We start from the raw sequence: 24,729 nt of genomic DNA on the forward strand, positions 1-24,729 counted from the left end.
GGGACTGGTGGGGCATTGCTCTGGGCTAGTATCTCCTCTCCGGTTCTTTCGCCCTGTGTCCCAGCCCAGCTCGGGGAAGGCCGACGGGATCCTGCCCTCCCCGCTCCTCTGATGGGCAGCGAAAGCTGCACCGAACCTCGGCGGCGGCAGGGAAGCGCTTCCACCAAAACCTGGTGTTCTGAGACAAAACTCCTTTTGGCTCTAGGCTGAGAGCACCTTGTTTTCAGAGCATCTAAATTTGGATCCTCACCATTCATGGAGCTGCTGGGATATTTCTGCTTGTGCCCGAGGCAGATGCATCCCAGCACCGCCAGCGAGCCCAGCACCTTTCTGGGACACGAGTGTCACTTTTGGAAGAATTATGTAATTTCAAGTGTCTCTCAGATTACTACATAGTGACATATTTTTTTCTCCTTTTGATGCCATTGCTCATTTGATTGCAGCTTTTCATATATTGCCGTTTCTCACATTCTCCCCCCAGCACCTCAGCACAGGAATACCGGGGTTTGGTTTATGATCTCCATCTTGTTTAAAAGACTCAGTCTTTTTCTCCCCCATTAATTTCACCGTGGGATCCAACTGGAACATTTGCCTTTGACCAGTGGTCCCCGCCATGTTCCTGGGGGTAAGGGTTGCAGGGTCTGTCCCGCTGCCCTTGGGGTCCCCCTCCCCTCCCCAGAGGAGCTGTGGGAGGATCGGGCCCGCAGTGATCTGGGCAATGCCGTGTCCCAGACAGCGTGAGAGATGGGGTTAGGAGAAGCTGGGCCCCCCCACGGCCCCAGCCCCACGGGCTGCTGCAGGCCAGGGCCCCAGGAGAGCCCTGGAGCCATGGCCTCCTCCGTGGGGCAGAGATCTGGGGCAGAGCCTGGCCCGGGCAGGGATGGAGGCACTGGAGCAGGGACCTCGTCCTCCTTCTTCTCCCCCCTCTGCCTCCTCCAGGGAGCACCCCCCTGCTCAGCCCCCCCAACCCCTCCGCGCCCCACAGCCCCCCCTCCATCCCACAGCCAGCACCCCCAAACCACCGACCAGCACCTCCAGACCCCCCCCAAGCCCCCCGCACCCCACAGCACCCCTTCCAGCCCGCAGCCATCCCCACCAAACCCCCCCAGCACCCCCCAACCCCCCCAGCACCCAGACCCTCCCCACCCAGCACCCCCACACCCCCACCCAGCACTCCCCAACCCTCCAGCACCCAGATTCTCCCCAACCAGCACCCCGACCCCCCCCAACCACCATCCTTGCACCCCTCAGCCCCCCCCCCCCCCCCCAGCCCCCCGGTCCCCTCCCCGCCGCCGCAGCCCCACGCCCCCAGCTCCGCCCGTCACGTGACCCTGCCCATTCATGCCTCTCCCCCGCCACCGCCCCTCTTCCTCCGATTGGCTCCCGCCGGCGCTGCCGCGCGGCTGACCAATCAACGGCGAGGAGGAGGGGCCTGGGGCGGGGTGGGGAGGGGAGGGAGAGAGGGGCGGGAAGGCGTTAAAGCGCGGGCGCTGCGCCCTATTGGCTCCTCCCCTCCTTCGTTGCTCCGCCCCCCCAGCCGCCGGCCGGAAGCAGGAAGCGTCGTAGTGCCCGAGGCGGCGGCGGCGTCGTGACCCGCGGGCGGGCAGCGCCGGCCGCGCCATGACGGGCAAGTCGGTTCGCGACGTGGACCGGTACCAGGCGGTGCTGGCCAGCCTGCTGGTGGAGGAGGAGAACAAGTACTGCGCCGACTGCCAGGCCAAAGGTACCGGCGGCCTCCCCGCGAGCCGCGCTGGCTGAGGGAAGGGGGGGGGGCGGCGGGGCCTGGTGGGCCCGGACCGGCTCGGTTGTCCCCCCCTCTCGGTACCGGCGTGTGGCGGAGCGCTGACACCCACCCACACACACCCCCTCCCGCCGCTGGCTGCTCGGGCGGTGGGCTCTCGGGGCCCTCCGGTGTTCCGTTCCGTCCCCCCCGCAGCTCCCCGGGGGTCGCTGCAGCGGCGGGAGGAGGGCCGGCTCCCCCGGGAGGACAGGCCCGGTTGGGCCTTGGGGGGTGATGGCTCTGCTCCCCAGCCTCCCCCGTGAGCTGGCAGGGAGAGCCGAAGGCTGCTGCAGCAGGGGCTTCGGCGGTTTGGGGGTTTGTAGCACAGGAGGTGGTTTCCCCTTTGATTGAGCAGGTGCTTGGTATTTGGAAAAAGAAGAAAAAACCCAAACCAAAAAAACCCTCCAGATTTGGCTTCCGCAGAGTTTCATTCACTGTTAGTTACGGCAGCCGTGCTGTGCTGGCAGTGCTCCTGTCAGAAAAACCGCTCCTGGTGCCTCCGTAAGCCCACTTCTGCAGCTCTTGCTCGTTCGGCGGCAAGTGAGTCGAGTAGAAAACTGCCCAGGATCTGCTTATGGAAACTCATCAGCTCTCTGACTGCGCTGGGGCTTTATCTCAAATGTCAGTGTGAAAACGCTTAATGGCGTGTGGGGACTGCTCTTCTGGAGACGTCTCTCTTGTATTAAGAGGAACCTGGAGAGTTGGTGTTGCGTAATTTTGGAGGGCATTCTGGCTGAGGAGTAATATCCTGTAAATCAGAGCTGTAGTGTGAGCAGCAGATCATCTCTAGAGAATGAGGAGCAGTATTTGACGGTGCAGTGTGTAAGGAAAAGGAAGGAATTGTAACCTAGCCCCAGAACCAAGTACCACTGAAGGAATTTCATATTTTTGTCCTGTGCTTCCTTTTCCACTTAATATTGACTTCAAGGCATGTTGTAATCCTTACTTTTCCTAGAAGGGAGTGGAGTGGTGTAGAGAGGAAGTCAGATGTGAATGTCTGAATTCTAGAAGAGAAAACAAGTTAGTTACACAACTGTTACTTGTTCCATGGTGATACAGATGCCTTCCTGTAGCTTGCTACTGTGAAATGCTTTACTTTCCTGTAGCAAAAGGGTTAAGGTTATGCCCATGCCTACCTAAAATCCTGTTTTAATGAGCTATTCTAATGATTTGGAGATCTAAACTTGAAGCTTGTTTCCCAGTAGCTGCAATAAATAAACTCAGAACAGGGGCTGTCTTTCTATGTCCACCTGTAAGTGGGAGACTTGGTCACCTCAGTATGACCTCTAAAAACTGCGGAGAGCACCGCTGAACAACATTGAAAGTTAAGGTTTGTTTTCAGCCCTGCTCCAAAAAAACCCAAAACACAATAACCTCATCATAACAACCTGTCTTATCTTGGAGATGGCATGTTTTGAGACTTGGCTCACACTGGCTTCGGTTGACCATGTAGGTTGAACGTGGTATTGTTGGCAGAGAGCAGAATGTTCCTTTCGCTTGCAAATCCCTTATCTCTTGGCTCCTAATGCCAGTGCTAAGGGCAAAAATAGCTGTCTTATCTTGTCTTTTGAGGCATGAGACAGTAATATACACAATATGGAAACAAATTCTCATAAGAGTTCCAGGTTACTTGTTTTGATGTGATTATATAGCGTCTCCTGTTGATAGTACATTCTGGAAATGCAGTATTCCAGTTGATTATGCATAAAAGTCAGTGTACAGTTCAGCATTGCCACTAAGGCTAGAAGCTGCTGGGAAGTCTGGGAAGATAGGCTGCATCAGTCATGAGGAGTAGGCTTCTGCTGTACTGGGTTATCTGACAACATAATTATCCACCGTACTAATGAGATTCATGGAGATGTGAAATCTCATTCTTAAGGGCAACATACGGTGTTTGTGGTCACAGGGTGTGTATATGCACTAAGCTCTTCAGCCGGGTATCTGACTGGTAGTTGGTGCCAGTCAAAGCATCATATTGGGCTGCATTTTGGTTACTGTGGCTTGGTGTCGTGTTCTCCCAGCAAGGCACTGGAGCTGGTTTGCAGTGATGGCAAGAAAGGGCTGATGTTCTTACTGCTACTGAAAGTAACTGCAACATTCTGCTTTGTGTATGGAAATGAGCCCCAGGTGTACTTGTGCAGAGTAAAGAGCACATTTTATTTGATATATGGCTTAATAACTAAAACTCTCTGCAAGTCTGTGCTAATGAGAGGCCACGTGGTATTTGCTAGCTCCAGATGGCTTCCCTCAACATTTCCAGCGCTACCTGGAAGAGTAGCTGCTTTTCTGTACAGCTGATTGTTGCTCTGTTTTTAGCCGATTGCAAGTCTGGCTACGCTAGTGGTGGCACGTGAAGAGTGTACTTCTGTACAGTTCTGTGAATAGTAGTTTGCCAAGGTCATGGCTGAAATCTGGTTGGTGTTAGTAAATGATGCTGGGGGGGTTAGTTGGTGATGGCAGGTGGTGTTTCTTCCTTCTTTGTCAGCTCACGTTCAACATCATAAGGATTTTTGCATGAGTTTCAACAAAGTTGAAGGCAGAGCAAGAAGCTGGCAGCTCATACAACACCTATGAAGACACTTTTACAATAAAACGCTGGCTTTTGACCATCTGTTTTTATGCTGGAGTTACTGAATTTTGTAGTGGTTTGCCGCTTGATCTGAGCGTTTCAAAGCTAGCATGACACATAGGTAGAGACTGTTCAGATGCCACCCACACTTCCATTATGCCTGTTCCCAATGACCTAGCTACTTGCTGGGTTTCATTACTGTATTTTTTCCACTTCTATATACAGAACTAAATGAGATTACAGTACGTGTTAGTGTGAGCTGCAGTGCTAGTATGTACCCACTTGATTTCATGCTCTACAGAAATTCTCAGTGTTAGGGTAAAAGTCTAGTTTTGAGGAACATCAGCTCTGATGTTGACTACTCGTTGGGCCCTGCACTCTGGGACCAGTATAGCAAGCATGCTCTTGTTTGCTGTGCTGGTAAACAGCTGGGTATCTTCCACCTCCTCTGCTCTCATCAAAGTGATTGCTTAGAGAGAAGGTCATCTTCTGTGTTCTTGTTATTATTTGCGTTCTATCAGGCAGTGTGTACAAGTGATTCCTAGTCCAACTTGTATCTTTAAGTGTGAAAAGGGGGAAGAACTAGTTTCTCCAATATATTCTCCTTCCCACCTATGTCTGGAATTCAAGTAACTTCCATGGGGCACATGACTCTTCCCAAGGCATTTCTTCTGATGAGCTGTTGGAGGCAGTGATGGCTTCACGTGTTTTCTCTGCATAACTTTTCTGTAAGAGCTACACAGATGAGCCTGAAAGGAGAACTGCAGAAGCGTGAGCCTGATGGCTTCCCTAGACAGCTATTAATGTCCCGGGTCTAAGCTGTTGGAGGGGAAAAAAGGACAAGGGAACTGGGAAAGTAAGCTCAGGGTGGTTTTTGCTTCCGCAACAATAAACACTGCAGTGGTTAGAGGCTCTTGTTTTGGAGGAAGTTGGAGGAGGGATCTCACCTGCTGCTTCCTCTTTGTATTGCAAACTTTCTGTGCAAAGTAACTGTGTGATCTGATCGCAAGCGGGTGGACAGGTAGTAAGTAGTACAACCTGTGCCAAAGCAGAGCGTGGCTAGACTGCTTTCTGGCAGCAGAGCTTAGGAGAGAAAATTTATGTGTGTGTGAGAGGGGACTTAAATACTTGATCAAAACAGGACTTGGTTGCTCAGTGGCAGCCTTTCAGGACATAATCTAGCCATGTTAGGTACAAACAGAACAGCGGATTTCCCCTTGCAAGTGCTATCAAAGGTTACGCATCTCAGTGGTTTTCACATGCAGATCTGAATGCTATCATGATACTAATATTAATAATCAAAAGCAATGATCCAGCATGGAGTCCTAGCAGCACTGCACCACCTGCAGTGATGCAGCTCTCCCCTTGGTAATGCTCAACATGGCTAAGGTGGTTAAGTGGCTGTCTTCACTAAGAGCTGGAGTGATAAATTATCAAAATCCTCCTTTTGAAGGCCTTTGCTGTATGAATGGCTTGAACAAAACGCCTTAAAAGAGAAACTGTTGATGAGTGAGAGTGGGATCTCTTCTACCAGTGCATTTCTTGTGGCAAAGGGCCTTCTGAGAGCAGTTGTGTTGCTGTTGTGGTTTCGTGTGTGTAAGATAACGTGAGTGTCAAGCAATCTGACTGTATTGAGTATCTGTCAGAAGGTACGCTGCTGAACATCAAAATGAGTCTGGAGGCTGAAACTGCAATGTAGATGGAGGGATGTGGTGTAATCTGTGCAAGTTGGACTTGACCTCAGTGTTCAGAGGTCTTCCAGTAAAAGGAAAATGTCTTGTGTTGAGTAACATTTACATTAACTGGATTCTTCTCTGCGTTTTTGACTCTAAAGCTCTGTGCTGAACTTGTGTAACGTACAGCTAATTCTATTTGATTCTCTCCTTCTCCCAAACTCTTCCCCTCTGCTCTTCCAGTCCTATCTATCCAACAGGCTCCTTGGATCCAGTTTCGTTGACGTCGGAACGGCAGGTTCCTCCCCAGGGAGCACCAGCGAGGACTGCTCTATCTGTCCATCAGTTAAGGTTGCCCTGTGCTCCTCCTGATTTGTCTGACTCTTTCCTTCATCCCTTGTGTCTTGTGAGAACTGTGGGTTCCATGCTGAAATCAACCCCTTCTTCTAACTCTAATGGTTAGATGGGAAACTATTTGTTGCCGAACACAACACAAACCCAGATCTAGTTCTTCGAGCAGTCTTTTCTGAAAGAGGGGTAGAACTTTGAAAATACCTGTTAAGAGGTGGTTAAATATTGGATGGGAAGCAGGAAGAGCAGGACAAAAAGCTTGGGGCTAGAGTAGGTGTAGTTAAGGAAGGATGACTTCCAATGGAACGGGGGAGTTAGCTTATTACTGTTGGTTTAGTCCAGCCAAACTAGTATTAATATAAAACATGTTGCTAATATTCAACAAAATCTGTTGTGACTCAACTCCTCCATCAGCAGACTATTGAATCGCAGCGGAATTTCCTTTTCAGTAAGAGCAATATGAAGAGTAACTTTTTAAATAGCTGCCTAGAACAACTGCATGTGATGAAGAAATTATCATTATGGGAAAACTGAGCAGTGGGTAGTGATGCATATACTGTTTGCCTGCAGTGGACTTCAAAAACCAAAGCGGTAGGACTAAAGCTTCTCAGCTTGCCTTAGAAAATCTGGTATTAAAAGAAAGCTCAGTCTTATGTAATGGAAGCTTGCCAGAGGGGGTGCATATGTGCTTGTATACTCATTTTAATTCTTAGCTGCAGTCACAATATTCTGCAGTTATCTTAATCAGTGCTACATTTTCTTTTCTGCTTTTCAACTGTTCTACCCTTCTAAAATCAGGTCTGAAAGGAATAGTTCTGTGCCTAAAGCAGTATTCATTTCAAGTGAGTGTAAGAGTTCAGAAATTAACTTTGTCTTTGAGAATGGCTTTACCCCTTAGTGATCTTCATATGAGAAGTCTGAGCAGTGCTGCCGTGGTGTAAGACTCTCTGGCTGGGAGGGAGCACAGCCCTGTCTAGCTGTGAGCCTAACCCTACGTACACCTGCTTGAAGTAAGTTGTGACTTCCCATTTAAGCCACCAAGTGAGGAAAAAAGCTTCAGCCTTTCCAGTGGGGACTTACTCTGGAATTGGTTTGTGCTTAAGAGTTGTAGGAAGATACCCTTTAAGAAAAGATACGCAGAGCTCTGAGTCACACACATGGATGCATGTCTCTACATCTGCCAGAAATAGATAACAAAGATAATCCTCCAAGCAGAGGGCATCTCGGCAAACCATGTCAGCTTTAATAGCGTTGTTCTTCTGTACCAGCTATATTGACCCACCTGTGAAATGGAGAGCCTGTGCGGTGAGTGGCTGTGTAGCAGAGGGTATAAATTAAGGGCCCAAAGATGCCATGTGATTCTCAGAGCATAGCTGCAACTTTAGTAAAAGTTTGTTCCTATAGTAACTGCCAGAGGAATTACATAAGGTATCAGACACACTCAGGATCTTGTGTGCCAGCCTCTTCAGAAAATGCCTCTGCAGTTTTAAGGTAGTTCATCTTTCAAAATGCAAGTAGGTTATCAAAACCAACTAGAGAATAAAGAATAGCTTTGGTCTCCTTCAGGTTGATCCAGAGCAGTGATTGCTTCATGTGTCCCAGGAAATCTAGGACAAAGTTTGAGCTTTTAAGAGAAACTGTCTTAGAGCAAAGCCTCCTCTGACTGCGAAGCTGGATTTACCTGTGCTACAATCGGACCTTCGGTGCCTTGTTAAACTGCTTACCTCTATTTTTGGCAAAACATGCCATTCCTTACTGGCCAGGTTATGCCCTAGGTATGTCAGGTCCTTTTTGGTAACTGTGATAGTGGAAAATAGTTTATGTCTAGCTTTAGATATTGAAGAGATTCTCAAGCAAAAAGTGGCCCAGGAGCTCAGACTACTTCCTCTGTTAGGAGCTATTTTAAGGACCCAGTGACTTCTGCATATCTCCACGACTCAAATGAGATTGAAGATAGGGTCTAAATATTTTTAACATGCAGTGAAGAATTAAAGACTTCTTGTAAGGGTTCGATGGTGGAGAAATTCTAAGTTGAATTTTGATGGTGTAAAATAGTAGTGGTAGTTTCCATCCTGCTGCTCTGTTTACATGTGTATTTGGGCACAGGGATGGTATTTACCTACCACCTAATTTTTTTTGCATTTCATGGAAATTCAGGCCTTCTTGTAATTGGCTACCTTTACCCTAGCAACTTCTAAGACTGACCAGTGTGTAGTTTTGGTCAAAACCTAGTGACCGCAGGAAATATGTGGATCATGGAACTTGACCGATTTTTATATCCTTAGGCTGTCTTGCCACCAGTATTAGTAATGTTAACCAGTCCTCTTGCATGGATTCTTATTATAGCATCTGTTTGAAATTGTCACTTTCACAGTTTATTTACTGAAGTAATAAAGATCACTTTCTTAAACAGCAGGAAGGACCCACCCTGCTGTTCACAGCATCTCTTTTAATTTCCTCCACCTTGCTCCATCTGTGTTTGTATCATCACAGCACTTCTTCAAAGAACAAGATGGTAACAATGATAAGAAGTGCACTGAAGGCTGCTTCTGCAACCTTACCATTACTCAAAGTTGGATCAAATGCTGCTGTGGAGCTGCCTTCAGGGCCACCAGGCACCCAAATGTTACGTGTTTCTGGTAAACTGTGGAAGATACAAAGCCTGTTCCTGAGAGGAAACGGAGCCAGCACCAATCAACTTGGTCTGACTTGGCCAGTGAGGTACCTTACCTGTAGCAAACACTATGGTTTGGAAGGAGACAGTAAACTGGTTGCTACCCATACAGCCAAGAAGATTTTTAAGGCAAAGCTCCAAGCTATTGTCCGAAACAACATTCTTAACCCCCATAGATGCCTCTGGCTCTTCCTCTTTCCTGCAAAGAGTGGTTAAAGCATATAATTACCCCAGCAATCTTTTACTGGAAAAAAAAAAAAACACCCAAAACTAAGCCAAAGAAAAACCCTGAAAACAGCCCTTTCATCTTTCAAAGGATGGCATAAAGTTGAAATTGTGAGCCACTAAACTACTTAACTAGGCGTATATCCTTATCAAACTCCCTTGCTACAGAGCTTTTTGGCTTTAGCATCCCTGTTTCACTGTGTTCCGATGGCTTCCTGAAAACTACACAGATAGCTTAGTCTGGTACTAAATCTGGGGGTACAGCAGGTATTAGTGCTTCACAAATCTCAGATAGGTCCATGAACCTGCATTAGGATGCATGCTCAGGCCAGTAACTAACTAGCCTGTACTAATAACTAAATAGTGTAATTTAGAGATCTTGAAGTTGAGTTAACTGTGCTTTTTACTCACTAGCAGAGTTTACCTTGTTTCCCCAACCTAATCTGAACATTCTACTCTAGAACAGACATCTACAGTAAAGAACAGAGGAAGTTGTTTTGTAAGACAGCCTTTGTCATAGCTCTTCTATGAGCGGAATGAATTTCAGTAAGTCATTAAGCAATCTCTTTCCAGAATAAGGAAACCACAAGTCAAAGGAAACTCTTGGATACTTGGCTATTTCCTCATTTGGCTCAGCAAAAAGTAAGGCTTTTCAACTTTGACTTGATGAGAAATTTCCAAGTACTGGTGAAGGCTTGTACAAGAGGATGTGAATGTCATCTCGCAGGGATTATCCGGCTCTGAGGAGAATTTCCCACATCCACTTCCCCTGTGCGTGCTGAGAGGGGATGGTTGTACGATGCTGTAGTCCAACACATGTAGCAGTGTTAGCTGGGATCAATGGGCTGAGCAGGCACATGTCCCTGTTACAGCTGGGCTTTTGCTGGAGTGCTTGCAGGCAGGGAGCCTGCGAGTCAAATGATTGTTTGCACTAAGAATATTTCATTAGGCTTTGAATAGCGATGTGCTCTCCTTCCTGCCTATGAAAGCATCTATTTTTTTCCTGACCCTCCTTCTCAAAAGAGCAGTGGCTTTGCAGCCAACTTCTGTTTTATTTTTAAATGCCTTCTGGAGGGTTATTACCGAAGAAACTTGCATGAGTAGCTTGAGCCAAAATCTAAGGCCTGAATAAAGGGTGAGGAGTGAATCCCTCAGGGATTCCTTGATTAAAAACACTCAAGGGTGTGAACTTTCAGCAAGTGTGACTAAGACATGATGTGAAGTGGACTAGCCACGCTGCGCTGGGGTTTTAAAGGGAATTGGGAGCCTTTTCAGTAAGGGCAGATCACTCAGGCAGTCCTTGTAGGCATTAAGGAGTCCAGCTTAGATGCTAACTTAAGCTGGTATGACCAGCTTGGTATGTGGTATTTATTTTGACAGGCTGGGATATAAAACAGGCTGTGAAACTGTCTCATGGAAGCACTGACTGGGCAGCTGAGTTTCTCACATGTAGCTTTTTAGTCTCTGCAGGATGGTGCTGCATCCTCGCTTAGGAATACAATCAAGTACTCAGTGCAGCTTTCTAAAATGAAAACTGGCTGCGCAATAGATGCTTTTAAGCTCGTGATCTTCCTGCAACTGCTGCCATGCTAGGAATATATCCCAAGGTGGTCTGATCTAACCTTAATATTGTGCCAGAACTGCGTGTATAGCTGGGCTCTTAAATATGTTTTCATTCTTACTGAAAACTGTTGTTTTCTTTAATCTGATGTTCACCTGCAGATGGTTGGCATTCTCCAGAAAGGATTTGTGCCCATATGAGGTGATGTACAGGGGCATGAGATGCTTATTCAGAGCAGAACAAGCTATGCCCAGCTCAGGTTAGTGCCAAGTAACTTGCTTACCATGGATGTTAAAATTAGCCATAATACTGAAACAAAAGTGACTGCAGCATCAGGCTTGCATGTCTGATACTGGTTGTCATTGCAGCAAATTCCCAGTTTTGCATATGGGAGGTGAGTTTTCATTTAGGCCTTAAGCTCCAAAGCCATCTGGTGGCTGCGAGGATGCCAGCCTCAAGGGAACTCGTTTTATAACATTAGTGAGAGTATTCATGCGAGGAACAATTTCTTTCATGTTTCTTTCTAGTGGTTTAACAAGCTAAATGTTTCTGTTAGCCTTGTCCTAAAACCTTTTGCCTGTAAGTTTCCATGATTCACTGAACCCAGAGGGTAAAGTGCTCCCTGTGGTGTGCCGTGCCCTCGTGCGAGCAATTAGTGGTCAGTGTCAGGGTGCGCACAAAGCCTGCAAGAGAAGATAGTGCTCCACGGCAGCCCTAGCAATGCTGATAAATGCTGCTGTGTTGGTCTCTAAAGCGACTTACCGATACAAAAACATTTTTCTCTGAAAAACTTTGCCCTTAACTTCTACTAAGGCATTTTGCCCCTTCTGTCAATGCTCAGTCACTGTAGCTTCTGTACAGTCTTCAGCTTGGTTTAGTTTTCGGGAAGTTAAATGCTGTAAAGTGTGACCAAACTCAAATCTGTAAATACCACCTGGGGCTTTCTGCAAGTCAGTCACCTTGAAAATGGCATGTGAAACTGAGGAAATGACTGTACAAAGTTCTTCCCAGCCAGATCTTTACTGGGCAATTTCTTGTGTGATTTCTAGTGCAGGCTCCTTCATTGTGGCCTCAAAAGAGGGAAGTGGGAGGCTTGTTTACATTTGCATCAAAACCCATTCCCCTTTGCCCACAAAACTAAGTGCTTTATAAGAAATGAAATGGTAAAAATGTTGGTTTAGCTTAATGGTTGGGGGCATTAGATACGAGCAAAGCTGAAGGTCTAGTAAGAGTGTGTGTTTGGGCTGGTGCCTCTGCATGTTGCATCTGACCCAGCCTAACCAGGACATCTGGGCTTTGGCCCACTGCTTCCGTGGTGGCAGCCTGGTTAGGACAGGCTGTCTTGCTTGGGATACCCTTGCTTTCAACAAAAGAAACCCTGTAGTGTTCCTCACTGCCCAAGGCACCAAATGATAATTTTAATGAGCATGAAGTTATTTGGAGTTTTATTCAGCTGGACAAATTTAATATGCCTCACACTGCTGCCAACAGGCTACTGGTCTGCTCAGCAGTGATTATTCAAGCAGCAACTCTTTCCCTGTTGTATTCCACCTTGCCATGTCAACCCTTCACTGCTGTCGAGGCAAGTGGTTCTCTTGTGCAGCTGCTTATCTTAAAGTAGCTTTTCACTCTTGAGGGGTGTAGCTGTATCTTGTTCCTCTGTTTTTTTTTCTCTATTATAGTGTTGATAGAATACAGGGCTGTGTAACTAGGCTAAAGAAATTATTAGTTACGTGCAACAGCATGGGGTGCTCAGTTCTAGAGTTCAAATTCATGTGCCTTGCAGAACTGTGGAGCTGGCTGCAGACTTCAGACAGCATTTCGGAGAACTGTCCAAATATCCTGCTTGTGTGGCTCTAGAGTCACCACCAGGTCAGAGAGCAGACTGCTGAACTTCTGGGATCACCATCTTCCTCCAGGCTGTGGACAAAAACAACCCTACATCCCCAAACTTCTGGCATTTCCTTCAGTCTGTAGGTCTGGAGCCTTTCTTATGGCACTTACTGGCCCTGCAAGAATGCCTAAACCCTGGCTGGAATAAGCATCAGTGAAGGCAACTACCTTTTGTTGTATGATATGTGTTTCTCACCAAACCAAATGCTAGCTGCTAGGATGATTTTGAAAGCCTATGTATTACTTTTTAAAATATTCACTGGCATAATGAAGCTGCTTCAGTACTGGGGTCTTCCAGAGCTGGGATCTACAAGTTGCAGCAATGGTCAGCTGTTATTCCTGTGCTCAGCCCTTGCTGTTTCAGATCCTGCATCACAAACGAAGTAACACTAAAGCAGGCTGGGTATAACAGACTGTACCACTGAGTCATTCTCTTATGTGGCATTACAGGGTAGGAGGTTGCAGTGGCTTGAGCTAGTGCATGTGACAAACCAGTGAGCTGATTACTACAGCCCTGATGTAGTATCTAGCTGACTATTAATCCTTTTAGTCCTCGAAAGGCTAAATATATCTAGAGTTTATATCTAACCTTGAATCTCATGCTTAATCCTGCTGGCAGTCTCACGTTATAGCCTTCAGGGTGTATCTGAGAGAGACCTCCACAAATAAATCAAATGAAGGATCAGGGTTCCTGGCTTCACCTTGGTGTGCTACAGGCATAACACTGAACAAGCCTTTTATTCCCATGCCTTACTTTGTAAGTGGCATACTTAGGTGCTGCTAAAAGTATGGGCCCCTGCTTTGATGCATTCAGTCCTAGATTTTGGTAGGTATAATAAAGGAACTGAGGTATAGGTAAGAATATGCTTCTATTAAGGTCTTCACCAAGAGCTGTTCCTAAGCTGGGAAGTGACTTTCATCAGCTTTATTAAATTAATACCATTCTCAAGGGCTGCTCTTCTAGTGAAAAAGCAGAAAGCAATGGCAGGACAGAACAGAAGACTTAAAGACTTGAAAAATCATAACATGAGTTAGCTGGAATAGGTATTGGAGGTAAGTTAGAGATTGCATGCCTTTGCCTTGGAAGGCACCATGAGCCACTGATTGCATTAGCAGCACCAAATCCCTCAGGATACTCTAGACTTTCCTGTAGGAATTAAACTGTTAACAACCATCTAGCATATCTAGGAGAGTCAAATACAGTGCTGCTTTTTTAGGGCTTTGAAATTACACTTTCCCCCTCTTCCCCCTCCCACCTTAGTCTCATTAGCTTTGAGGCTTGCTATTTTAACTATGGCAAGAAAAGACAGAATAACTCTTCATCTGCAGTAATGCCTGTAATGCCTATAAAAAGGGCTAGCACAGTTTATTGGAGGCTATCGAGTCCCTTATTCAGGATGTGGCTTCACTTTGGCCAGTTACCCGTGGACAGCGATATCCAACCCATGGTGGAAGCTGGCCATGTTAGCTGTGTGGCTGGCTGGCAGCTCTAGCCAGATGATTTAGTTTTAAAACCTGCTTGTCTTGCACTGCAGAGGACTACTTCTGAAGCTGGTCTTCCTTCAGCGGGACTGAGGGTTTCAGTGGCCAGGGTCTGTTTGCCCTGGCTGGGAGGGGGGCTGCGAGTGGTGGGAGTGCCTGTGGACCTCTGCCGTCCCCTTGGTAATGCACTGCTGGGTTTCCTTCAGAGATCTGTTTGCAGTGAGTAAAACTAAGCTTGTTAATCTTTCCCTTGTGGTTTTTTTTCCCCTGGCATGACCTCCCTTCTACACCTTGGAGCTCTCCTGCCTGTCTGAAAGCCGCATGCAAACCGTGAATCTGATTAGAGCTGTAGAAACTGCGGAGTGAACTGTTAATCGGTCTTGTGCCAGGATTGCAACCTGGGTTCTGCCCCTGGCTCTGCATTTTTGGTGGCCAAAGTACTGGGCTTTGTGCTGCTCTCCTTACTCAGCTGTAGCTTCCTGCATAAGACTGAGAAGATTTGATGATGCAGTCTGTTTGTCAAATGCTGAGTATTTTATGCTGCTCTTCCTAGAGCAGTAGTGAATATTCTGGAGCCGACTCCACTGCAATAAGGTTATCAGAGAAAGATTCTCCATTGCTGAAGCAGGAACACAGACTTATCTTGACATGACTATTACATCGGTTCAAGCAAGATGAAATCGGAGGGTTTGTAGTATCTTGGGTGGTTTGAATGCCTATTTTATTCCCTCCTCCTCTTAGAGTTGTTTGTCTTGCATAGAGCTCTCAAAATGGAAGAGGGAGGCAATAAAATACTAGCTTTAAGTATAATGATTGGTAGACAACCTTTAAACATCCTGCTGATGTCTAATTCCAATTTCTAATCTGGGTGAAAATGTAAACACCTCAGTCCCAGTTCACTTGGTACAGTTTCTCAGTTGCTCAAGGCAACTACAGGTTGACTGGATGGTGTGAAATGCTTCTATCTCTTTGCAGGGCCACGATGGGCATCCTGGAATATCGGTGTATTCATCTGTATTCGTTGTGCTGGGATCCACAGGAACCTAGGAGTTCATATATCCAGAGTGAAATCTGTCAATCTTGACCAGTGGACACAAGAACAGATACAGGTAACGCGAATGAAACATGAATAGTGTTGTTCTGTTAGTGGGGCTCCATAAACTTGGAAGTAAACAAAGTGTGAATATGGCAAAGATGTGGGAAGCGAAGCAGGAAGAAGATATCAAGCTAGGTTAGGTTGGGAGGGGAAATGTCATAATTTCAGGCTCAGCAAACATCAGAGGGTAGACAAATGCTCTGCAAGTTTCTGTAAAATTGCCAAAGGCTGCTGTTGACTGGAGTTGGAGCTGCTGCCCACCTCAACTTTAGATTGCTAATGTGGTATTTATCTTGTCTTTGAATAAATATTGTGCTGTGGTGCTTAGGATTGGCTAATTGTATTGGGCGGGAGGGGGGTCATAGCAACTGCATCAGGGATTCACAGGCAGTAGGCTTGCACCAAAAGCCTGAAGAGTAGCTTTCAGGTACAGAACAGACTTCAAAAGTCTACACATGCCTTCTAGTTAACACGCATAGATTCTTGCTTGGTAGCCTGGCATGCTAGTATGTGTGAGAGCTTTAATGTCTGTGAAACAAACGGTTCAAGAATTCTTTTGAATTGCAGTGCATGCAAGAGATGGGAAATGGAAAAGCAAATCGTCTTTATGAAGCCTACCTGCCAGAGAACTTCAGGCGACCTCAAACAGATCAGCATCCTTTCTTCCTTTGCTGCTGGGGAAACATAGAGCCTTTTCATCTTGTTGCTTTGTAGCTGCACTCCTTGCATAGGAGGTTTAGCTTCATGTGCCTGGGCATCAGCTGTGAGAATGAGTTCCTAGCTGGGCACCCTCTGAGCGTTGCTTCACCCACAGGCTGCTTGCTCACAGAACAAAGCAGAAGAAAGCTAAAAGGATCGCTTCTGAGCTATAAGGGTGGAGAACTGGAACTCAAATGTTACAACCTGAAGCTATTGCATGAGATGCACTTTAGAGTCTGTGGCAAATAGGAGGGTTGACTTGCAAAAGTTCTGAGCCTTTCAAATTCTTAGTAGAGACAGATAAAAAGGTTTAACACTTCTGAAAAATTAAGCTGTAACTTTTACCTTACAGGAGGGTTTCTAGATGCCAGGTGCAACAGGGGTATAGTGATGTGAACCTAAAGAAACACAGGAGCACCTCTCTAACATCATTTTTGTCTTAAGCTGGTGGCTGAGGTGTTTTTGTATGTGAGTGATGGTTGAAGTAAATATACATCAGTGAAGAGAATACACTAGGAATTTAAGCCCTGATTTAATGTACCTTTTATAGCACCATCATGCTTGGAATAACCCAAGGGCAAAAGTTGAGTAGCTAAAGTAGTTGGATCCAACACTAAATTATTTTAAGAAAGTTACTGCTGGAAATGCTCTTTTAAACAGTCATTAGTTTAGTTACAGCTTGTACCTTGTATCCACATGTCAAATAATATACGTAAGTCTTCTATTCTTGAATCATTTGTCTTTAACAAGCTGCTTGCAGAGCTGTGGAGAGCTTCATTCGGGATAAATATGAAAAGAAGAAATACATGGACCGAAGTATTGACATCAATGCATTTAGGGTTAGTTTGTAATCACTTCTATGGAAGCTTGAATACATGTTAAGATATAAGTGTATGTCTGTCTTATGAGTAAGCAGTGACTTTATGAAAATAGGCAGCTTAAACGTTTCCTGTATTAGTGACTAATCTCTTCGCCAAGGCTGATTGCCTTCAGTCGTTCTGTAGAAGGAATTTAAATTGGAGGGGACCTTTGAAGGCCATCTTGTCCAACTCCTTGCTCAAAGCAGGACTAGATTCAAATATAGGTCTTTAGCCGTATCTTCGAGGTTTTTTAGATCAGTAATGGCATCGTGTAAAGCTCTGTATGAACTTTCTCTTTATATGATGACATGAGTTTTGATTCTCATGTCAGTGGGTTTTTTTCCTTACAGAAAGAAAAGGATGACAAATGGAAAAGGAGTAATGAGACAGTATCAGAAAGAAAACTGGAACCTATCATCTTTGAGAAGGTGAAAATGGTAAGACCAAAAGACATGGTCATGGATCAATTGTAAAGACTTCTCTCAAGCAGAACAGAGGTAATCCAGCTTGATATGGAAGCATTTTTTCTGGCCTCAGTCATAGCAGTGGATGCATTGAGTCACAGCGATGGTAGTAGCTTGTTTTTCTCTGCTCAACCAGATATTAAGCAGATGTGTTCTGCCTTGCAATGGAGAGCAGATTGGAATCCAGCTACTCCCTGCTTAGCTTTCCAGCTTGAGCAGCTACTTTTTTTCCTAGTTTAGAGCATGCTTGAATTTGACAGTGGGTTCCGACATAATGGGACAATAAAACAACCATGTAATACTCGCTCTGAAATTCTGTTCACTTTGGAAGCACTTAAGTCCACTGGAAAAAAGGATTTTAAGAGTTAATCTCTCATTAAAGCCTCTAATGTATCGGAGTAAAACCAAAATTTGAACAAGACTTCTGGTGTTCTTTTTCCCTAGCCTCAAAAGAAAGAAGAAACGCAGCAGTCTAGAAAAAGTTCTCCTAAATCTACTGAACCAGTAATGGACTTGCTAGGACTGGGTAAGAGCCTTTTCAGCCTTATTGCGCTTGTTACAATGACCCTATCCACCACCTTTGATCTTGTGAATATGATGAGCTTTTAGTACTTATTTTCCATGTCAGGTGAACAATAGCTGGTAGGAATACTAGAGTGTTTTGCTTAAACTACTCCAGTGCAAGTCAAGCACAGTGCTCCGCACTGTAGCAGAAATGGTTTTCCTTATGTTTTTCCTTTATGCTGGTGCAGTGGTTGTGCCTATAGTAGTATTACAGGAGCAGCTATAATGGTCTCCAGACACAGTGTGGCTCCTGGCTACTCTGAGGTTAATAGGACAGATATGGTGCAGCACACTTCCTTGGTCCTGAGCCAGTTCCTTCTCAGCACCAGAAGGTCGAGGAAAGAGCTGGCAATATGTGTTGGCTAAAGTAGGTTACAGGTCAGGTCGCTGGGTTGAGTGGCATATGTGCAAACTGCAAAATGGGCAAGGAGGCTGCCCCTCAGCCTGAGGCCATCTGCGTGAACATCCATCACAGCTTTGTCTCTCCCAGATGCTCCTGTGACAACCACTGTTACAAACGGCAGGCCTAGCAGCTTAGAGAAGGATCTTGATCTTTTCGCATCGGTGGGATCAAACTCTGACTCCAGGAAGGTAAGTGGGGAACATCAGTGCCTGACAAAGTCTAATTGGATGCTTGAATGAGATGATGATCTGTGTCTTCCCCTAGTGCTGAATGCAGCTGTTGCACTCGTGCTGTCTCTGTCTCAGGTCACTGGCTCTATGCCGACGTCTGGAAGTGCTGGTTCTGTTCCTGAAAACCTGAATCTCTTCCCTGAGCCAGGAGGCAAAGGGGAGGAAGTGGGGAAGAAGCAGCTTTCTAAAGACTCTATCCTGTCCTTGTACGGCTCTCAAACACCTCAGCTGCCTGCACAAGGTAACAGATCTCAGAATAGAGCTGTTGAATGGCAGTACACTAATTCAGAGTGGGTGGGGTGTCCTGATAGCTGACAAGCAAAGATGTGGGCATGTAGGTGGTCCTTCCTGAGAACTGGTGAGTAGCATAATGAGCAGCTTAGTCTGGATGTGATGGCCAAGTGAATGGTGTGGTAGTGTCCGATTTGAGGGTCAGCATTTCAGCCCCTGACAATGAATGCAGCCGTTCTTCCCTTCACTGCTTCTCTGCCTTTTCCTAGGAGCAATGTTCATGGCCCCAGCTCAGATGGCATATCCTGCGGCAGCATATACCAGCTTTCCAGGAGTAGCCCCCTCCAGCAGCGTGATGGGAGGCATGATGGCACCATCAGTGGGAATGATGGCCCAGCCTGGAGCTGCAGGGGTGGTGACTCCCATGGCCATACCAGCTGGATATGTGGGTAACGTGCAGGCAGCTGTCATTGGTGTCCCCAACGGGATGATGGCTGCACAGCAAGCTGGCTATGTCGCTGGCATGGCAGCGGTTCCCCAGCCTGTCTATGGTGTGCAGCCAGCACAGCAGCTTCAGTGGAACATCGCTCAGGTGAGGTGTGATCTTCTGCTGACCCAAAGGTGGGTGGAGGGCAGGGGAGGCACGTGCAATTAAACCTAGCCTGTGACTGGAAGACTTCAGTGCTTTTATAGCCTGGCTCCTGGGGTTGGGTGAGGTCTGCTGACGCTGCAGGCAAACTGAGGGATTACAAAGGAGTAAGTTGTTCAGAGGTCTCAGTGCTCGGTGGAAAACAAAAATGAGTGCAACATCAGCTAAAAGGAAAACTTCCTCAGCTTGCTAGATGGGCATACACCTGAGAAGCCAGTGACTTCTGTTCACCGTAACTCTTTAGAAGAACTTGCTTAAGCCTGTAATATGTTGGGGAGCCAGAGTTTTACCTTTGACTGCTGTGGGCTGGCAGTCTCTTTGACGTAGCCTTGACTTCTCTCCTCTCCCCTTTGCAGATGACCCAGCAGATGGCTGGGATGAACTTCTATGGAGCTAATGGCATGATGGGATATGGACAGTCAATGGGTGGAGGAGGTGCCCAGGGAAGCAATCAGTCCCTCAGCACTCCGATGTGGAAATGATCCCTTGCGTTGTGACCATTTTTGCCTTCTGTTCTGTTCTTCAAAACTGCTCCATGAGACATTCAGGGTTTTTCTTTCTGGCTGGCTGCCCAGCCTGAACCTCTTTCCATAACTGAGACCCATCTCTGCCTTTTTTCACTGTCAGACATGGTGAAACCTCAGTGATCAGAACATGAGCTCCCCTGTATTTAGCACAGTCAATGCACACTTCTGGGGTGGACCCCCTCCTTGCACAAACCTCCACTAATGCTTCTGGGTAGCACTTAATGTCCTGCTGGGTATCTTAGCAGAGGTGTGACTGAGGAACTTGGGAAATCTGTGCTTAATACTGCCTGTAATGTCAGGCCTTTTAAGAATCACTTAAACTCTAGTATTAGTAGGGGTTTTAGTTAGCGGAGGGGTGGAAACATTGTTTGGTGCTGAGGAACTGGATTTTAACCCAAGCCCAGGGGCAAGCAAGCCTTGCTACCTCTTCCCTTGAGTGGAGTTCTCTGGAGCTGAGGCCTCGCTGTGCTTGGCTCGCCAACCCTCATTGGAACCAAAGTCATTTTGAAGACCCCTCTCCCTCCCCCCGTGAGCAAGCAGGATTCTCGCACAGTGTGGGGGCAAGCTGTTTGGAATGTGAAACTTGCACTTCAGAGTGGCTTTTCTGTCTAATGTGTGGTATTGATGTATTTAACTTTTAACAATCTAACTGAGAGTTAACTTATCAAGGGCTGAGAGCCCACTGCAAGTTTTCTTACACTTTTAAAATGACTATGACATCCTAATTTATACTTTTTTCATATTTTTTTGTTCCTGTGTAATCCTGGTACCCGTTTCTGGCTAGCTTTTGACATTTTAATCTAGGCATAAGAAGTGGGTGGGTCAGATTTCTTTTCTCATCTTCAGTAGAACACAACTGCTTAAACTCATCAGCGTGAGCAAGAAGTCAGACTTCTGTGGTCTACTTTATCCTGTGTATATGTAAATTCCCAAATAAAATATTGCAGTGAAACCTCAACTGACTTATCTTGTTTTTAAATGGCATAACAGATTGTGTTAAACACTGCTGCCATTGGTGTGAGTTGTTCACTTCAGGTGTGGAGATTTGGAGCCTTTCATCCAAATCAGACTAACTCCATCTGCTTTGGTGCAGGGCTGTGTCCCAAATGTCAGGCGAGAATAGCGTTTGCCTGAAAGCGAAGGACTATCGGCACACAAAGAACCAGGCTCAGCAGAGGCAGAATCAGGTCAGTTGACACTTTTATATACAAGAGAGACTCACAGCTTAGGGGTGTGGGTAAACGCAGCGTTCCTGCAGCTGTGGCTGCAGGGAGAACTTAAATTATTAGGACTGCAGCTTTACACTAATGTTCAATGAAACCTGACCAAGGCCTATCCAAAAGGTAAATTTACAAGCTCTTACAAAAAGTGGTAACAGGCTGGGGCATTTAGGAGTCGCCTAAAGAACAGATATGAAGGCCAGTTTTCCTTAGGCTTGTGGATGGCTATGTGCAGCTGCAGGGGAGAGAGCTCAGCTAATTGTATGAGCCTTGAGTTGATGGTACTCTGCTTGCATATTAATTATGGTATTTTTTTTCCTCAAGTCAAAACCTGCTCTTCTCAGAAAAAAGAGGGTTTCTTCCTCTTCGCCTCCTCCCCAGCATATCTGGTTTGGTGGTGGGGGAGGGTTGGCTTTTTTTCGTTTTGGGCTGGATGTTTTGAGAAGCTCAACTCAAGCGCAGAAAAAAGTTTTCAAGCTGGCTTTAATCATCTTCACTTGCTGCCCCAATACTGTACATGCAGGTACAAGCCAATGAAAATGTGAATACTTCAGTTTTTTCCTCCTTGGGAAAACTGGCTAAGAATATTTTACAAAATAGCGTGCACCCTCACAGCCATCAGTCCTGCTGCATATAAACCACAAAAATACAAGAGTTTTACATTAAGAAATACCACACACATATAAAACATTACATAACACAGGTATAAAATTGCCATTTGCTTTTTTAAATCTATTACCATTCTCAAGCATCCATCACAAGCCCATCCCCTTGTCTTGAACGTGGAACCAGGGCTTAAAGGACCCCCTAGTTCACCCCTCTGCGGCATTTGTTTTAAGGTGGAGTTGTTAAACTTATGAATCTGTCATCAAAGCAAAGTTTATCACAAAATAAGAGTGGGCTAGTGAAGGCAGCCAAGTTGGTTCACTAATGCAATCGCATCCTGGCTTCCAAAAGTACAAAGCTACCCAGGGTGAGTGTGTCAGTCCTGTACGAGTTCTGCACCTAACTCTCCCTTAAGTAATGGATGCACACAGAAGGACATTAAGGTTGACGTGTGCCACTTGTGGTGAGATGTCTGCTACCTTTTTCATTAGAGACTGAAGGCTAAGCTCATAGTAGCAATTAACTCGTGGCTAATGGGAGTTCTGACAACTTCCCAATCTAATGGGACTCTCTTGGTTTAGGTAATCCTTTTCAATGCAACTTGTTGGGGACTTTAGGATGGAAAATGTGAAGTAGCATAGATTTCTGTGTCCTTGCTTGGTTGTATCGCTTTCGTATGATGCACCCCTGTCAAGATACTCATTTTAGCCTTCTGAAGCAGCTACCTGGAGAAGAAGGGCTATGGTTAGAAAAGACTGGCTGGCTTGAGTTGTTCTGGGCGCATCTCTCATTGCCTCCTACCTTTAATGATCTTGGACCCTTTTATGCCCCCTCATACTTTTTAGGGGTCTAATGCAATTTAAAAGGCATAGGCTGTGTTTAAAGATTTGTAAGGTATAGGTAAAATCCCTCACGTGTCTTGTTTGGGAATATAAATTCTGAATTTTTTGATAGGATGAATGCTTCAGTTTGGGTGCTTCTAAAAAAACTCATTGGTGCTTTTCTCTGTGTGCTTGGTTTTGGTTTTTTCTTCCTGGTGCTGTTAGTAATCAAATTCAAGGACAAACTTCTATTCAGACTTGGAGCTGCTACTTTACCAAGTGTTGTTGCTAAGACAGATGTGTATGTTTTTACATTTGAGGTATAAACTTCTGAGATTAATGACAGATTCTTGAGGCCTGGATAATATCTTAAATGGTCCAGGTGCTTGTTCATAGCTTAATTTTGAGGTGGGGAGTAGGACAACATGATGGGGAAGATTATTTAGTTTTAACTGCATGAAAAGATCAAGCCCTTTTAAGAAAACAAGGCCACCAACTTCAAAGTGCTAACATTCAAGAGGCATCCGCTGCCAGGGTCCCTGGCTAGTTGGGTACAAGGAGGGGAGTGCTGCTCCGTCCCGAGGCTCTCTGACATCAAGCATTGCTTCACGGTTCTCACTGCAAGTGTTAGGACAAAGTTCCCTTTTTTTTTAGCGAGTGCTGGGATCTAGCAGATACATACAGACGGCGACCCTGTTAGGAAATCAGATCAATGTTCAATACCTGTCCTGCTGGAGGGGACACCCTTTCTGCCTGCTTCTGAGGCTCCCTCTCCATCTGCACTACAGGCAAATGCTTTAGTGAGGGTTTAGTGCCCCTCCAAGAGCAGCAGCACTGTCCTCAGCTTGGCGCATCAGAGATGCTCGCCTCCTTGCCAGCCCTTTGCGGAGGGGAGGACTGTTGGGGGAGCAGGACTGCAAACACCCCCCCTGTGTCGGGCTAAGGGGGGCAGCCTTTGGAGCCCCGTTTATCTACATGCTTTTTAACAGGAGAGATGAAAGGGGGTACCTACTGTCCAGCCGAATCATCCCTCCTTCCAGAGACGCACTCTGGCCTCTTGCTTCCCTTGCCCTTTAGCTCGGCAATCAATAGTGCAAGTGCTAAACGAAGCGGAGGTTGGGCTCGCAGGAGCCAGCATGGGAGCAGGTGGTAAATGCACACCCCGTATAATTGCTCTTCATTGCACAGTTACAACAAAAAATAACCTGAATGTGGTAGAGTGCACTAACCTCTGGTTCTTAAAAAAAAAAAAAAAAAAGAGAAAAAGGGGGGCGGGGGGGAAATGAGGTATACCAATAATCGGAGCTCCAGACAGGCACAGTGGTCACACCAGCTCTTGGGTCTTGGTGGCAGCTACTAAACCGAGCTGCTTTCTCCTGGATTCCTAGATGCTACTGTGCTCCGTTCTGGTGTCTGCGCCGGAGGCAGATGATCGGGGTTAAACAGTGTGGCGGTTATTCCGACAGCAAGACAAACACTTAGGCCCTTTACTGTACATTTTTCCAAGTCTACTTTTAAAACCTAAATCTTCCCCAAATACGGACCAGCTCAGTTTGGGTGAGCGTTATTGTCACATCTGGTCACTGAGTCTGTTTTGTATAACTTCAGCTGTGTTACACGTAGCACATCTTTACCCCACCAATGCCAACCATGCTTATTGCAGACACTTCTTTTTCCAAGGAAGTTTTTCTGCAGCCTTTCAACCTTCTTTTTAGCTCATAAACATAACGCTTGCACCTCTAACAACCAGCCAAGGGTTGGGGTGTTTTCTATGCTTGTGAACATGAAGTAGAAGGAAGACTTCCAGTTGAAACAGCTTGGCTAGAGAAACATTGGAGCGGGCCGTCATGCCTTTGGCACATCACAGGATGCAAACCTTGCTTTTACTGAAGGTAATTTTACAGATCTGTCTGGAGGCATGAAAACCCAAAGGAAAGCAGAGAGAGCTCTTAATATCTTTTTCCATCTGTGATGCAAAGCACATTCAGACTTTGAATTCAGCCATCAAGAAGAACGGTGCCTGAACACTGTTTCTTGACCTTTAAAATGCAGTTATTTTCCAAATCAGTAACCAAATGCACACCCTTTAGGAAGTTTACGGATGTGCATTGTCCAAGCGTTTCACATCAATCTGGGAAGAAGTGTCTGAGT

General features: G+C 46.1%; 1 protein-coding gene across 2 annotated transcripts; it reads left to right on the forward strand.

Annotated features, from left to right (window-relative positions):
* Positions 1–1,540: 1,540 nt before the first annotated feature.
* On the forward strand, positions 1,541–20,889 carry SMAP2 (small ArfGAP2). 2 transcript variants are annotated; one of them, XM_075047284.1, is made up of 10 exons: positions 1,542–1,723; positions 15,184–15,317; positions 15,872–15,957; positions 16,764–16,842; positions 17,214–17,300; positions 17,772–17,853; positions 18,382–18,482; positions 18,600–18,765; positions 19,025–19,347; positions 19,761–20,889. In XM_075047284.1, exons 1-10 carry the CDS (start codon positions 1,621–1,623, stop codon positions 19,884–19,886), a joined length of 1,287 nt encoding a protein of 428 aa, XP_074903385.1. In that variant the 5' UTR covers positions 1,542–1,620; the 3' UTR covers positions 19,887–20,889. The 2 variants fall into 2 exon arrangements, with proteins under 2 accessions (XP_074903386.1, XP_074903385.1); XM_075047285.1 differs by lacking the exons at positions 15,872–15,957; positions 16,764–16,842 and having other exon boundaries at positions 1,541–1,723.
* The last annotated feature ends 3,840 nt before the right edge of the window (positions 20,890–24,729 follow it).

Source organism: Buteo buteo, chromosome 16 (genome assembly GCF_964188355.1).
Source record: "Buteo buteo chromosome 16, bButBut1.hap1.1, whole genome shotgun sequence".
Classification (NCBI taxonomy): Eukaryota; Metazoa; Chordata; class Aves; order Accipitriformes; family Accipitridae; genus Buteo; species Buteo buteo.

Bases quoted from the DNA above. Each gene is read 5' to 3' on its own strand.
- SMAP2 (XM_075047284.1), top strand. From the start codon at position 1,621: ATGACGGGCAAGTCGGTTCGCGACGTGGACCGGTACCAGGCGGTGCTG. The intron at 15,318-15,871 runs GTAACGCGAATG...TTTGAATTGCAG, and splicing joins GGACACAAGAACAGATACAG to TGCATGCAAGAGATGGGAAA. The intron at 18,483-18,599 runs GTAAGTGGGGAA...TCTCTGTCTCAG, and splicing joins CAAACTCTGACTCCAGGAAG to GTCACTGGCTCTATGCCGAC.